Source organism: Helicoverpa armigera, chromosome 9 (assembly GCF_030705265.1).
Source record: "Helicoverpa armigera isolate CAAS_96S chromosome 9, ASM3070526v1, whole genome shotgun sequence".
Lineage (NCBI taxonomy): Eukaryota > Metazoa > Arthropoda > Insecta > Lepidoptera > Noctuidae > Helicoverpa > Helicoverpa armigera.
The window spans coordinates 12,780,658-12,796,384 of NC_087128.1; the positions used below are offsets into that span (position 1 = coordinate 12,780,658).

A 15,727-nucleotide genomic window follows, 5' to 3' on the forward strand; every position below is an offset into this window, starting at 1 on the left:
TTTTGATAAAATCTAGGTACATTTATTTTCTTTATCATGCAAAGGAAAGGGCTTTTATGGGTTCTATTTAGCAAAACTATGCGAGTATACAGGCGGTCCTATATCTGAGGGCACGGCAGTGCCCCAGCCAAGACTCGAGCAAAGCGGGCACGGCCGTACCATCTTTTCTCGAAGCGTTTCGCGGCTATTTCAGCCCTCTGTATCTTCCATATGAACAAAGCTAGGAGTTTAAGTTTTCGACGACCAAGAGTAAGTATTAGAACAAGCTCAGTCTCAAAATTACAAGACATTTGAATAAATAGTTTACGAGTTATGAGCGATCAAAGTTACACCATTTTGTCACTGACTCACTCACTGACCGATCATCAAAAGTCTAAGGTACTTCTAGCAAATTTAGAACCTTCAAATTTGGCACCAAGATAGGTTATTAGCTACATATAAAGGGAAAATTATAAAAACCTTAAAACTTAATAAAAAAATAGGTAACAAATTTATTTATGTACAAAATGTTACTATTTGTTTTATTGTTACGTAGTGTGGTGTATTGTTATTATGTACTAGCCGTTTTCATGCGGTTTCACCCGCATCCCGTGGTAACTACTGCCCGTACCGGGATAAAATATAGCCTATGTTACTCGTGGATAATGTAGCTTTCGAATGGTGAAAGAATTTTTAAAAACGGTCCAGTAGTTTTTGAGCCTATTCATTACAACCAAACAAACAAACAAAGTTTTCCTCTTTATAATATTAGTATAGATTAAATATACATACGTATGAATAAAAAAGCTAGGTTAAAATGAAATGAATAATGATAAAATCTTTCATATTAATGCAGTGCGATAAATACTGCATGCTCGCTCGATAGATGACGTTGTCCTGGTTTCGTTACATAGCTTAGTATAAGTAGGACTTAAAAAAATAAAAAATAATTTCATGTGATAGCGCCATCTACCTCTGAAATAAATCTCTTTTATTCTAAAAGATATTCGATTAAAAAAATCGACAATTTCGAAATTGTTTAGTTTCTTTTAAAAAAAATGTTGTTTACGTGCTACTTTAGGTCTACATATTTAGTTTGTTATATACTTAGAGAAGAAAGAGACCTACAAAAAATAAATTAGATCCCACCAAAAACATTAAATGTAAAAAAAAGCCAATCCTCTACGCAATTCCTCCACCGTAAAAAGTTTTGAGATCGCATAGAAGCCAAGTTCTGTTCAACTTTATTTGTAATAAATAAATCAATATTTTGTGACTATGTCAATAGTTTTGTTCACTTGTCTTGGCCATGAGCACAAGTTAAAAGTCGCTCCTTGAAATAATGTGTAAATACCATTGAATTGATAAATTCTATATGGACATAATTTTACGATTGGACTGATTATGGACTGATTGGAATTTGAGATCACCATAGACTAAACATGCGCCATAGCACATGCAGTTCATTGATGTTGGATGATACTGACTGTCGCGATGTCGGTCATTTAGTAGCAATTGAATAAATTAAAAGTATTTAATTCTGCGATATTAAACTTCATGTTTGACTTTCACCTCTCCAAGATATGCTGTATTATATTTGTAGTTTATTGTGCTCATGGCCAAGTCAATATTATTGTAATGTGAACAAAACTATTGACATAGTCACAAAATATTGATTTATTTATTACAAATAAAGTTGAACAGAACTTGGCTTCTATGCGATCTCAAAACTTTTTACGGTGGAGGAATTGCGTAGAGGATTGGCTTTTTTTTACATTTAATGTTTTTGGTGGGATTGTTATTAACATAAAAGATAAGTATCACTTTGCTTATACATGGTGTGTTTTAGTCCCGAACAAGCGTAATGGGTGATTGTGTATCAAACTATGGCAAGAATATCTTTAATATTAGGCTGTAACGTGACTGTAACAATGTGACATTGTGCTATAAAATCAACCTGTTCTAGACAATTGCTGGTATTAGAACTTCCGTAATTGACACTAGGAACCCTTATCTTTGATGGCCTTTCTTTTGTCCCAACTACCAAAAAGAAGTGACTTCTTCTACGAATTATACTCTCTAAATCAGCGTCCTTAATTGACTATACAAGTTGGTTAGAGGCGTATTTTTTTCCATTTAGGACAAAATGGTTATGAAATCGAAAGTCCGTACGCCATTACAATAAAACTTTTGAGTTCCAAAATCAAATATTCTGTCGGCCTCCGTGCACCCTGTACATTAGCATAGGGCCACAAATTCTGTGCCCTATTATTTATGGCGTGGTCGAAGATTTATGTAATAGCTGGAGTGCTGGAGTGCGCCCTAACGAGTGGAATGTAAGTGGATTCCGATGGGAGCTGCAGGCCGACACGCCGACAGTCCGACACGTGGTACATATGTCGTATGACGTAGTTTATGGACGATCCCTCCGTGATATAGAACTGTTGTTTGGGTGTTTGTCGGTTCTGTGTAGGGGATGAAGGGGGTAATTAAAACCTTTTTGCGAATATGATTTATCAAAGGGTTCGTAGTGTCTGTATTTGGTAGTATATAAATAGTGGTTGTTCTATTTGTCGATACTACCTATATTGTCTATAGTACGCGCCAAATAAACTTGCAATAAGGGTCATTCAACCGCCCTGCCGTCAGGGGCGCATCACCTGTCTGCCATTTTGTAACAATGTCCTTCCGTCATTCCGAATTTGGAATGCGCTTGTCTGCCCATATTTGAACTAAGAACGACTGATCATAATTTTGACCAAAGGTTTGTAATCCTTTGCGACAAGGACGCCTCTTACCACGATACACTTGTATTGATCGTGTTAGCGACACTGCCCATACATTTTTTTCGTATCGTTTTGAAATATTGGGATACATTAGTAGAAGGAGGTGAACAAACTTTATTGCACGCTTATTTGGCGCGTACTATAATAGCTATTTGAATGTAATTTGTGGCAGAAGAAAATACTAGAAACATTATGAACGATATTATGGCTAGACACAATAACATATTATTAGGGGAAATATTCATAATCGTTATAACCTTCCTTGTAACGACAATCCTCATTTGTGAACCGATTGCTAAGCTCATCACATTATCGAGTTATTTACTCGTATAGTCGGAGTTATTCTTATTTGTATAAGTAAGCCTGTCTAGCGTATTCGTCGGAAACATTTATTAGTACAATACGAAAAGCTTTGGTTGTACCTATATTTTTGGCAGGATCTGTTCATTCTGATAATAAAGTCGGAGTATATTTAGGAAATTATGAGGAAGAACCCTGGTCCGCTAGCTCAAGTATAAAGAATTCATAAACTAAACATCTTCCTCCTTGCAGCCACTTTACACAAGTTTAAAAACTCTTCCTTCGCGGCCGGTTTATGAATACTAATGATCTGCCGTTAAACAAGCTAATAAACTTGCCTTCAATTAACTCTGTGATTATTTTAACTTCTGTTTTAATGGGCTATGAAAGAAAAATCATCGTCAAGACAAGAATGAGAAGTTCAAACTTTTGCCATTTGTTTATTCTATTTTGTTTTGACTTCCCAAATTAATACATAGGTATGTTAGTTAGTAAATCTGCCAAGTTTGTATCAAGTCTTGCATACACAGATTCTTTAAAAATCTTTCTTTCTTTCTCCTGCCCTGTTCCCAAATATTACTTGGGGTCGGCGCAATATGTCATTTTCTTCCATTTTCCCCTGTCACTCGTCATACTGACACTCACTCCCTTCCTATTCATATCATCTTTCAGGCAATCCATCCATCTTTTCTTAGGTCTTCCTCTTCCTCTCCATCCATCTACATTCATACATTCATTCCCAAAGAGGGTTGACGTCAGGCAGGCGGCCGGTCGTAAAAACACAATGCCAAATCATATAGATTCTTTAAAAATATAATGTCATTATTTTTCCAGACCAATTAACTTAAAAAAGAGCTTTAAGAGTTTGAAAAAATAAGAGTATCATTTACAAAAACAGCATTCCGGATAGTCTTTGGTGGCGAAATGAGGTCGTAACCCGGAAGGATGACATACGACACAAAAAGGCGCAGAAGACTCACATCTTCATTATTACTATTAAGCTAAGCAGAATCATGTTTTTGAATTCAAGTTAAACTTCAGCAGTCCTTAAATATCTTCTTAGGAGCAAGTTTGCTAGGTAAAGCTAAGTATTTTCGAGTGTCCTAGAGGCAGTTAATTCATAGTTTAAATACTTGTGAAACTCGTGGAAGTACAATGTAGTGTACACCCACGCAATAATACAAGTTCCTATTCCGTGAAAACTACTTATAAAACACAAAACTTGGAATTGGACCGACACATTATTATCTAGTTCTGTGTGAAATTGTATTACAGTGCTACACTCGCAGCGGGAACAGTTTCGGAGTGGAATTACTGTCCCTAATTTAGTGACAAGGGTTCCCACACAATACATTGGGTAAGTCAGTCGGAAAGCGTTATTCTCGCGCTGTTGTATGTTTTGGCGAAGTTCGCGCGGTGGGCGTGAACTCTCGTGCCAGAAATAATAACGTATATTTTTGTACGTGTTAGTTTTATAAACATCTGATTTATGTGAGCGTTAAGAGTGCGGAGCTGGTCAACAGTCATTTGTTAATGTTCCCACGGAGAAGCTGCGGATACATCATCGTGAGACGCCTGCGCCGACTTCCATCAACAGATCTGCTCGCGCCTGACTCATAGCTAGGGCATTGTTTTCTCAGGTGATGTAGCATATACCTACCTTGTGTGAATGTATTGATATCATAATATCGGTGTTATTCGTATAAATACTTACGAATAGAATTGATCTTCTGCATCTATATAAATTTAGATGATTGAGCCACCTTGTTCCTACCAGCCTTGGTTTGGGTAACTAACCTAAATGGCCTGTCGTTTATTTGTGTTCTATCTATATTCAGGCTATACTGCCGAACGAGGTAGTTCGTAACTGCGCTATAAAGAGACTGTTAAACTTTACAACAGCCTAGTCAATGACTCTATCTACATCCCAAGTAGGCAGTCCTAGTCGAATAATATTCACTAGCAAAATATATTCGTACCACTTTTTATTTGAGGTTAGAAGTTGAGAATGGAGAAAAATAATATAACATAAGTACACGAACGTAATTTTATTACAACTGTGACATTATGACAATTTACGAATATTTACACGATATGTACATTTTTTACATCTTAATTACGCAGTATACAAACAGGTAACCTTACATTCGCTATGCGATAAAAAATTACATTTTAGTAAATTCATCGTTACAACCCTAGGCCGAATCGACTCCATACAATTTTGACTTTATACAGAAACAGAACAATTTCATCACAAATCGATCCACACTTCACACTTGACACGAAATATTGAAAGTTGAACCATTAGAAGAGGCGTCGAGGCGGCTCGGCGGCCGAGAGACAGGGCTCGCGTCTCTGCGGCCGGCGCGCCTCGCACAGTCCGCTAGCCTAGTCGATGGACACGATCAGCGTGTCCTCCTCCAGCAGCGCGCTGGAGGGCTCGCGCCGGCGAGAGGCCCGCACTCAGAGCCGCGTGTGCGACAGCCCGTTGGGCGCTATCAGCGGCGCCAGCGTGGCCGGCCGCGCCTCCAGCGCCAGCGCCTCGCTGCCCGCCGCCGACTTGGATGTGAGCGCCGTGGACGCCTCCGAGCGCGAGCCGCCCGCGCCGCCGCCCGCCGACACCCCGCGCGACTCCGCCGCCCGCAGCTGCGCGCGCGCCGCGCCGCCGCCGCGCTTGCGCGGGATCACGCTGTTCTCCACGTGCAGCGTCGCGTTCACGTCCTTGCCGGCGGCGCACGTGCACGCCTTCAGGAAACTCTTCTTGAAATTGTCCGAGAGGAAGGCATAGAGGATCGGATTCATGGCTGAGTTACTGTAGCTGAAGCACGCGGCTACCAGGAACACTGTGATAGTGATGCGGTTGGCGCACTCGTTCGGCGGAGAGTAGATGAGCGCTACTTGGAACGCCCAGTACGGCAGCCAACACAACACGTATACAGCAATCACAGTCAGAACTAATTTGGTCACTTTCCTGTGAGATCGCTTCTTTTCCTTGGACTTGTTCTTGGGGCCGACAGTCTTTAACTTTTGAATAACGAGACAGTAGAACACGAAGATGAGAGTGAGGGGCGCGGCGAAGCCGAGCGCGAACGAGTACAGTGTGAATGACGTCTGTCCCTTGTTGAACTCGCGCTCCGGCCACACGATGTTGCACGACAGTCCGTTGTCGGTGGGTATCAACGTGGTGTACATGAATATGGGCGTCATCACCAGCGCAGACGCCGTCCACGCCGCCGCCGACACGACGCGCGACACAAACGGCGTGCGCAGGCGCGGCGCTGCTATCGGGTGACACACCGCTATGTACCGGTCCGCACTCATGATGCACAGGAATATGGAGCTGGTGAACTGGTTGATGCCGGTGGATATCATGTAGGCCTTGCACATGAAGCGTCCGAAGGGCCAGGACCGCAGCGACATGGTGGTGATGAGGAAGGGTATGCCGATGAGGAAGCACTCGTCTGCGATGGCGAGGTTCACGATGTACATGTTGGTGACGGTCTGCATCTTGGAGTAGCGCAGCACCACGTAGATGACGAGCGTGTTGCCGAGCAGCCCCACCACGCACACGATGGCGTACAGCACCTGCGTCACCACGTACACCACCGGCAGGTTGATGTTGGGGCAGTTCTCGAACGTTCCGTTGTACGTGCCGTTCTCGTCGTACGAGAAGTTGCCTTCGTGGTACATCTCCACGTCTTCCAGCTCCATCGTGACGGATACAGTAGAAGGCTCCGGTGAAAGGTATTTACCTGCAACAACACAACCACTGCTCAGTTCTACAGACGAGTGCACGCGACTGATGACTGACGAATGCCCGGTCAGACATTAATGTTATCAATGGAGTCTGTTGAATGCTCAGGTTACAGGCGTCATGTGATACATAAAATGGGGAAATCCGTGATACAAAAAAATTGTTAATTTTATTTGTTCATACACTTTGTGACAAAGTAAACAAAACTAGTAAAATGTCACAAAGTTTTTCGAACATATGTAATTTAATTTGTTTAGTGAATAGTTCTCATAATGTAGAAATATCTGCATTGAACCAAATATATTTCGTCAATTGCCACCAAAACGTATTTCAAATTGTAAAATGTTTTTTACAATAGGTACAAATTACAGCAGATATCAAAAGCAATTTGAATAAAATGCGATTGTTTTTGCATGAGCAATGTCGATGTTCATCGTGAATTCAATATGAAAGTTCACACGAATGTCGCAGCTATTTTTCATTACTTTAAAAGTGACGTGATTTATCGATGTTTATCGACAATATGATTTCACGTAATGCGGGTATTGTCGGGCCTGGCGGGTGAAGCACGGTCGGTTATGATTGACGCGATTTCATTATAACATGCTACTGAAATGTATTTGTAATGGGAAAAGATGATAGAATGCGCGTGGGACGGACCTACGTCACCGACGGATATTGAACTAATATTATTTCGATATATCTATCTTATTATATAGTTTGGGTATTTTTATTTATGTATGTTAGTTCCGCTTCATGCCTCACAAAAGTTGTATCAAAATTCTTTGGAAGGGTGTCGAATAAAATATGGAGTGTGTCATATTTTTTGATATTGGCAATATCGACTTGGGACACTATTGGACGAGTATTTTCTCGGTTTCGACATTCAAGACTACATTATTTTGATGATGGTTAAGTTGGAATTGTCCAGTTTTTAAGTTATTGTAAAGAGTAGCTTAATGCTACTCTTAGTGAGAGTAGATTAATGCTCAATCCTTCTCCGTGTGAGAGGAGGCCTGTGCCCAGCAGTGGGACGATAAATAGGCTGTAACTAACTAAAGAGTAGCTTAGTTTTCAAGAAACAGTTGACTGTAAGAACTAATAGGTAACGGCTGTCTTTGGTTTGTAAACTTACATTTTGTGTCAGCAAATAATTATTTGTTGAGCTGTCGCGGCACCGCAGTACATCTGTAACAATGATAACGTAACTGTTAGTACAATACTAATATTTATTTCAAGTTTCAATTTTATCAACAATTTATTTCTCTCGTTTGAAACATTTTTATATTTCGGGAAACGACAACGCTCTACCATTTTGAGTTAAAACAGAAAATTCGTTTCTACATGAAAACAATTTTATTTTTCACATGGAACGGTTTGTTCAATCAGTGAAAATAGCTATTGAAATACCAAAAACTTTACTCGTATTTTCATATATTTTTCTTTTTTTCATGTATTGAAAAAAACTGTACCTACGTACAGTTTTTGCACGTTTTTCATTTGTTTTTATGAAAATATTTTTGTATTTCATGCATTCTAAAAATACGCGTAGTCCAGAAAAATCTGTAACGTAAAACTCATTACAGAGCGATGTTTTGTCTGTAATGAAAACATCTCGCCAGAATAATGATGTGTTAAAAGTCCATAAATATCGTAGTCATAACATCGCTTTGAAGCGTCTACAATATGCACCGAAACTAAACGCGCAATAATACCACTTTTACAAAGAAACAGTAATAATTATAAGTTATTTTCTGAATTCGGCTAATTTCATAACAACTCACTCAGCTCATGTGTCAGGCTTACGCTGTCACCGACTATACGACTCATAATATTTTAATTCCCACAGTTCGCATTGCAGTCAAAAGTTGACTTGGCATTTAAATGGCTTGAAATGGTTATTTGGCACTATGGCAATCAATACTGCTCTAAGGAGAACGGATCATTTTTAAGAATATAATATTAACCTTCTGCATTTAAAATGTCTAAGTTGAATACATAACAGTGAGTTCCGAGAATATTCCTGCCGGTTTCCCTTCAGCGGCAGCCTGGAGTCGGCGGCAATCTGTCAAACGCATGTGTTTACTCAAATATGATTAATGCGGGGAAAATATCTAGTTCAGATCTAGGCTGCGTGGCGACAGCGTGACTGCTGCGTGAGCCTTGCGGCGCGAAACGTGACTTGAAAACGTACTTTTATGAATGATTTATTTACTTTGCGGTGAATTTGTTAGAGGATTATTTCATGTTCAGAGAAAATGCTAACGCATGGAAAATAGAGCTTTGAACTATTATTTAAATGTGTAAAATGATGTGCGAAAAATTAAGTAGGCAGATTATTACATCTTTGAAAATATTTTGCTGATAGTGTAATTTTTTGTGATCCCTAGGTCTTAAATAAATCCTTAAAATCTAACAATAGAACTGCGAAACTGTACAAAGATTTATATTTTATTCTGAACACTTTGTGTTTAAACCCTCAAAAGAAGTATCGTCAGCATTCGCGACAAAGACATTAAAAAGCTTTGTTATCTCGCCATACAAAAGATAAAAGACAGCGATACTGACGCCCAAGCATTTTGATAATAACTGTCAAAAATGGGTCAATGAAAAATATATAAAAATGGAACATTCTGATATACTTCGTCGCCATCAGAGAAATTACTTAAGAGGTACTTGAGTTAGGTAAAATAAAGAGAGTCTAAAAGGATCCTTTTAATTCTATCAACTATGGATGTAGACGGGTATTCCAAAATTACTTGCGTATTATAATAAAAATAAGCAAATACATATATCTAAAATACACAATTATGGAAAATTTTCGATTTTTTATCGATTCGAACAAATATAAGTCCTTGCGTTTTATTCGTTTCAATTTTAATACCTACTTTCTTGCATTTCAATACCTATAGGTATTATTCAACAATCAATATATACCAATAAAATCAAGTTCGAAAACAAAACATCTAGGATTAGAACCGGCTGTAACTAACATTTGAGCCAAGGACAAATCCATCTATTATTCCAGCATCCTTAGCATAAACATTACAATTACACGATTTGTGTATTTTCCCGTCAGTAGCGTGTTGCACTTGTCATCGCTATCATTGCGGGCGCAGGCGCATGCGTCGGTGCCAAACCGCTATCATTTGCACCATACAAGTGTTTCCTACTCGCTATCATCGCCTGGCTAGTAAAGAGCAATATTTTGATCTAAACGATACAGCTGCTACTCGAATGCATCAGAAATGCATAATTTATTTTAACAAATTGAATGTTGATTGCTGATTTGTTTACTAAACAATGATAAAAATATCTTTTAGCCATACAAGAAATCAAATATAGAAAAATCTTTAAGAAAATAAGACAAAAAGATCTCGTCAGTGTAGTGTGTAAGTAGGTAATATACTCGAAGGGTATATGGCCTAGAACATAACATTAATGAGTCATACATACACCCAAATAAATAGATAACAGATAATTATATACCATTACTATAAAACGAATTCCCACTAAACAACGAGATGATAGACATAATACATATACCTATTTATAGATGTACAATGTGTATGTATGCGCGTGAGCACGCAGCCGAGCCGCAATAAACGTGATTTGTGCGCAAATTCGCTTTCACTATCAATCTTATTTAAGATCTATAGATTGTATCGTGGGAACACGGAATCTACTGGAATGCCTTGTTTTTGTGCTGGAATGAGAATAACGACTAGAAGTTTTCTCTTATAGTACACAAACGTACAAGTTTCCAGTGAAACAGATTTTGTTTTCCATGAATTTGAAATAACCCCCATTTCAGTTCAGATAAAGTTATTACTGTTATTGCTTATTGCTTATGGCTATTCAAGGGCAAATTAGCTGAACCCAGAGGCGGAGGAGATCTTTATGCATTGAAGTATTACCTAAATAATCATCGAGTCAGTTCTCTTGTTAAATCAGCAATAAATGAGTGAGGGATATATGACTAAGTGCATATTTAAATCTTTGAACACTCCCACAAATTATCGCTTATTGCCATTGTTAAAAGAAACCCAAAATGGACTCGCAAACTGTTTATTATCGGTTTACACCAAGCTCAGATTTTACGAGAGACAACCTTCAACGTCGGTAGCCGGAACAAGAAGAAGGAAAAATCCGTACAATCCTACGGTGTTGCCATCACAAAATTAGTGAGGTGCAAGTGAATTAGTCGATGTGACAAATACTATTATTAAATATTAAAATCGTCTATGTTTTCATAATCTAACATTCGGCTAATCCTGACGTCAAACGCGGCCTCGCGTTTAACAAATCGAAAAAAATAAAAATAAAAGAGAGAGCAAAATGTACAGAGAATTAACGTTAAAATTAACATTGGTTATGGGCACTCTCACCCAAATCGACTCACTCTTATAGCTAATGTCGAGAATGGGCACTCTCACCCAAATCGACTCACTCTTATAACTAATGTCGACTATGGGCACTCTCACCCAAATCGACTCACTCTTATAACTAATATCGACTATGGGCACTCTCACCCAAATCGACTCACTCTTATAGCTAATGTCGAGTATGGGCACTCTCACCCAAATCGACTCACTCTTATAGCTAATGTCGAGTATGGGCACTCTCACCCAAATCGACTCACTCTTATAACTAATGTCGAGTATGGGCACTCTCACCCAAATCGACTCACTCTTATAACTAATGTCGACTATGGGCACTCTCACCCAAATCGACTCACTCTTATAACTAATGTCGAGTATGGGCACTCTCACCCAAATCGACTCACTCTTATAACTAATGTCGACTATGGGCACTCTCACCCAAATCGACTCACTCTTATAGCTAATGTCGACTATGGGCACTCTCACCCAAATCGACTCACTCTTATAGCTAATGTCGAGTATGGGCACTCTCACCCAAATCGACTCACTCTTATAACTAATGTCGACTATGGGCACTCTCACCCAAATCGACTCACTCTTATAGCTAATGTCGACTATGGGCACTCTCACCCAAATCGACTCACTCTTATAGCTAATGTCGAGTATGGGCACTCTCACCCAAATCGACTCACTCTTATAACTTCACTCAAGGAATCGCATATATCGAAATAAATAAATAATCGAATATATGTCTCTTATACAATTTATGTATGGTTTATCGATATTTCCTTCTTATTATATTCAATGTGATAATATGTTTACTCTTTGCAATGTATCTCATACATAATTAATCAACAACTAATATAATTCTCTTTTTAAACTAACCATCTAAATCACTTAATCACTTCACATCTATGTTCAATATTATGTTTGTAAATTTTACAATTCATTCATAGTATAAGTATTATAAGTATAGTATAGTATAAATATAGTATAAATTCATGATCAATTGAAAGATTTAATACAATATATGTCACTTGAATTAATTCTGACCGCTTACTTATTACATGAAACACTTAATAAACGGTTCTATATCATTTTCTATCATCTAAATTGACCTATAACAACGCACCACACATTATCTGCATCTACTCTGAATCACTTGACATTGCATCATGATCATAAACTAGCCAGGGATGTAACCTATCGACAGCAAAGATAGACCTATACGGTTTACAGCCTTCCTTTCGGGTTATAGGGGTGTCTTCTATCTCATAACGATCATTACCGATGACTTTTGAAATTCGAAACGGTCCTACACACTTCGGTAGCAACTTACGACTTTGTCCCGGGTCTGTACGAATATCCTTCTCGACTCTAACTAGATCTCCTAATTTATATTGACTTGGTTTCTTATGAGCCCTATCAAAGCGCTTTTTCTGTTCTTGTTGACTAATTTGAATTCGGGACTCTGCATCGGACCTAATCACATCACGGTCTAAAGGAGAATAGGATTCCGAGACTACTGGGTTCATGAAGGCATCTGAGACGCCTGTTGTTTGGATACCAAATAACATTTCAGAGGGACTACGGCCAGTAGATTTGTTGACGGTATTATTCAGGGACCATTGAATTTGTGGTACGCACAAATCCCATTCATTTTCAGGTTTGCCATGGTTAGTAGATGTTATGGCTTCGACTATAGTTCGATTATACCTCTCTACTTGGCCATTTGCCCTGGGTGAAGCGACAGCGTTCAAAATATGCTTGACACCTCTGTCGTTAATGAAATCTGAAAATTCTTTGTTGGTGAAACTTGTACCACGATCGGATATTATACGACGTGGTACTCCAAACAACGAGAAATATTCGGAGAACACCTGAATAGTTGTACTGCTCTTGACACTTTTAACTGGTTTTATGTATATAAATTTGGTAAAGGCGTCAATTATTACTAAAATATGACAATTTTTCTTCTTACTCAAGGGAAAGGGGCCGCAATGGTCTGTATGAAGCGTATCAAATGGTTTGCTAACTTTAAGTATAGGATGAAGCTCTCCTTCTTTAGCCCCAGCCGGAATCTTATTATGGGCGCAGCTTAGACAAGAGTTGCAATACTTTTTTATAAACCGTCGCATTTTCTTAAACCAATAAATTTGGCTAACCCTATTGTAAGTTTTCTCAAAACCAAAGTGACCGACATCGTCATGATTCATACGAACTACTTGCCATCTCACTGATTTCGGAACCACCCATTTTAATTTAACTTCGTTATCTTTATCGATCACTATTCTATACAAACGTCCATTTTTTATGGTATAATTTTTATGAATCTCGATTACGTCTTTTGTATCGGGATCATTTAAGATGTTAATTATTCTCTGTACTTCTGAGTCCTGTCCCTGAACTGTGGCTAGCCACCCGTCCTCGTCTACAGCCAAAACTTCAACAACTTCGACGTCATCCTTTGATTCTGATATATTTGGGTTGCGTGACAGTGCATCGACATGACTCATCCTAGCCCCATCCCTATGCTCCACAACAAAGTCGTAATCCTGCATCGTTAAGTACCAACGTGCTACTCTAGGTATTAAGTCCTTTTTTATCATTGTGCTGCGTACAGCGGCACAATCCGTGACAACCTTAAATTGTTTTCCCAAAACATACACTCGGAATCTATTCAACGCACAAACTACGGCCAGAGTTTCAAGCTCATATGAGTGCAATTTGCTTTCGTCCGTTGTAGTTTGACGACTGTAATATGAAATGGGATGAAAAGGCTCTGAATTGACTCTTTGCATCAGGATCGATCCTATACCAAGTTTACTCGCATCCGTGTGGATTTCTAATTCTGCTCGAGGGTCATATAATGCTAAAACTGGCCTAGTGGTCAATCTGGTTTTTAATTCATTAAAAGCGTTTAGCTGTGGTTCATCAAAACACCACACGGCATTCTTTTTCGTAAGGCTTGTCAGAGGTCTAGCTATTACGGAAAAGTTTTGAATGAAACGTCTAAAATAGCTGGTGAGGCCCACAAATTGTCGTACCTCGTGAACATTCTTCGGTGTAGGAAAATCAATTACTGCCTGAATTTTAGCTAGTCCTGGGCGAATACCATCCGCACCTATCTCATAACCCAAATAATTTATACGAGTCTGAAAGAAATCACACTTTTTCAAATTTAATCTGAGTTGTGCTGATCTTAACAATTGGAATACCTTTTCTAACTTGTCTAAACCCTCTTCTATTGTCTGAGACATTACTAAAAGGTCATCCATGTATGCTAACGCCAAATCTTGTTTACCTTTCAGCATGGAATTAATAGTACGCTGAAAAACGCTAGGTGCATTAGCCAATCCAAATGGCATCCTTTCAAACTCAAATAGACCATCTGGCGTCGCAAATGCCGTGAAGCGCTTGCTTTTTTCACACAAAGGCACTTGATAATACCCTGAGGTTAAATCAAGGCTTGAGAAGAATTTATTACCTCCTAACCTATCTAACTGGTCCTCAATACGAGGCAATGGGTATTTATCTTTGAGTGTCTTTCTATTTAGCGATCTATAGTCAATACACAGACGTTTATCACCATTTTTCTTACTAACCAGAATAACAGGGCTTGAATAATCAGAAGTACTTTCGCGTATAATACCATTGGACAGTAATTCTTCTACGATTTTATTGAGGTGTTCACGTTCACTTTGGGAAACCCTATAAGGGTTGTATACGACAGGCCTATTATCAGTTAAGGTAATATCCATTTCAGTCAAATTTGTTTTACCTAACTCTGACAAATTCATCGCAAAACAATCTCTATACTTCTCTAATAGATTTAATAACTTTTGTTTCTGTTCTCCAGTCACCATCGCACAAATTTTTACCTCGGCTAAAGGTAAAGGCTCGTACTGTTTGGTTTCTGTAGTGAAACCTATATATTCCGTGTTAATTTCACTATATTGCTGACCGCGAGCTAATAAAGTTCCTTTGGCAATTTCTAAATCATTACCTGACAAATTGACTAACATTAAATAACCTTTGCCTGCTTCGAATTGGAAGAGCCCCGGCAACACAACATATTCATTGTTAGGTAAGATTCGAAGATTGTGTTGAAAAAATATTCCTCCTGAGTAATTATTATTCGTATTGACATCAATAGGCATAATAGTTTTGTGTTTAATAACATTATCACTATCGGAGTATACTTTTATTTTAAAATCAATATAACTCAGATCTGGAGTTTGTATAAAAACTAATTCTTCAGTTGTCTTCAATAGTATCACATTAGGTTTCTCGGTAAAAGATTGACCAACTAAAATTGACATGCTTAAATACTTATCATCTACAACTAGCACCTTTGTCTCTGCCTGAACCGGACCTATTTGTACATTGGCTACTAATTTACCAATTGGCTTCACTGAGGAGTTACCAAACCCCTGTAAAACTGGTAAATTATCGGTCGTCCAACAATCATTTATCAATTTAGCATCAGAATACCGTATAAGAGTACATTTACTCCCTAAATCTAC

General features: G+C 38.6%; 1 protein-coding gene across 1 annotated transcript in view; it reads right to left on the minus strand.

Moving 5' to 3' along the window:
• Positions 1-5,098: 5,098 nt before the first annotated feature.
• The window catches only part of LOC110379454 (somatostatin receptor type 2), a 130,146-nt gene continuing 119,517 nt past the window's right edge, over positions 5,099-15,727 (minus strand). The window contains exons 5-6 of the mRNA XM_064036165.1: positions 7,955-8,007; positions 5,099-6,817 (exon numbers count right to left, since the gene is read on the minus strand). Of these exons, the coding sequence (XP_063892235.1) occupies positions 5,529-6,776 (1,248 nt within the window). The 5' untranslated portion in view covers positions 6,777-6,817; positions 7,955-8,007 and the 3' untranslated portion in view covers positions 5,099-5,528. The remainder of the gene's footprint in view (positions 6,818-7,954; positions 8,008-15,727) is intronic.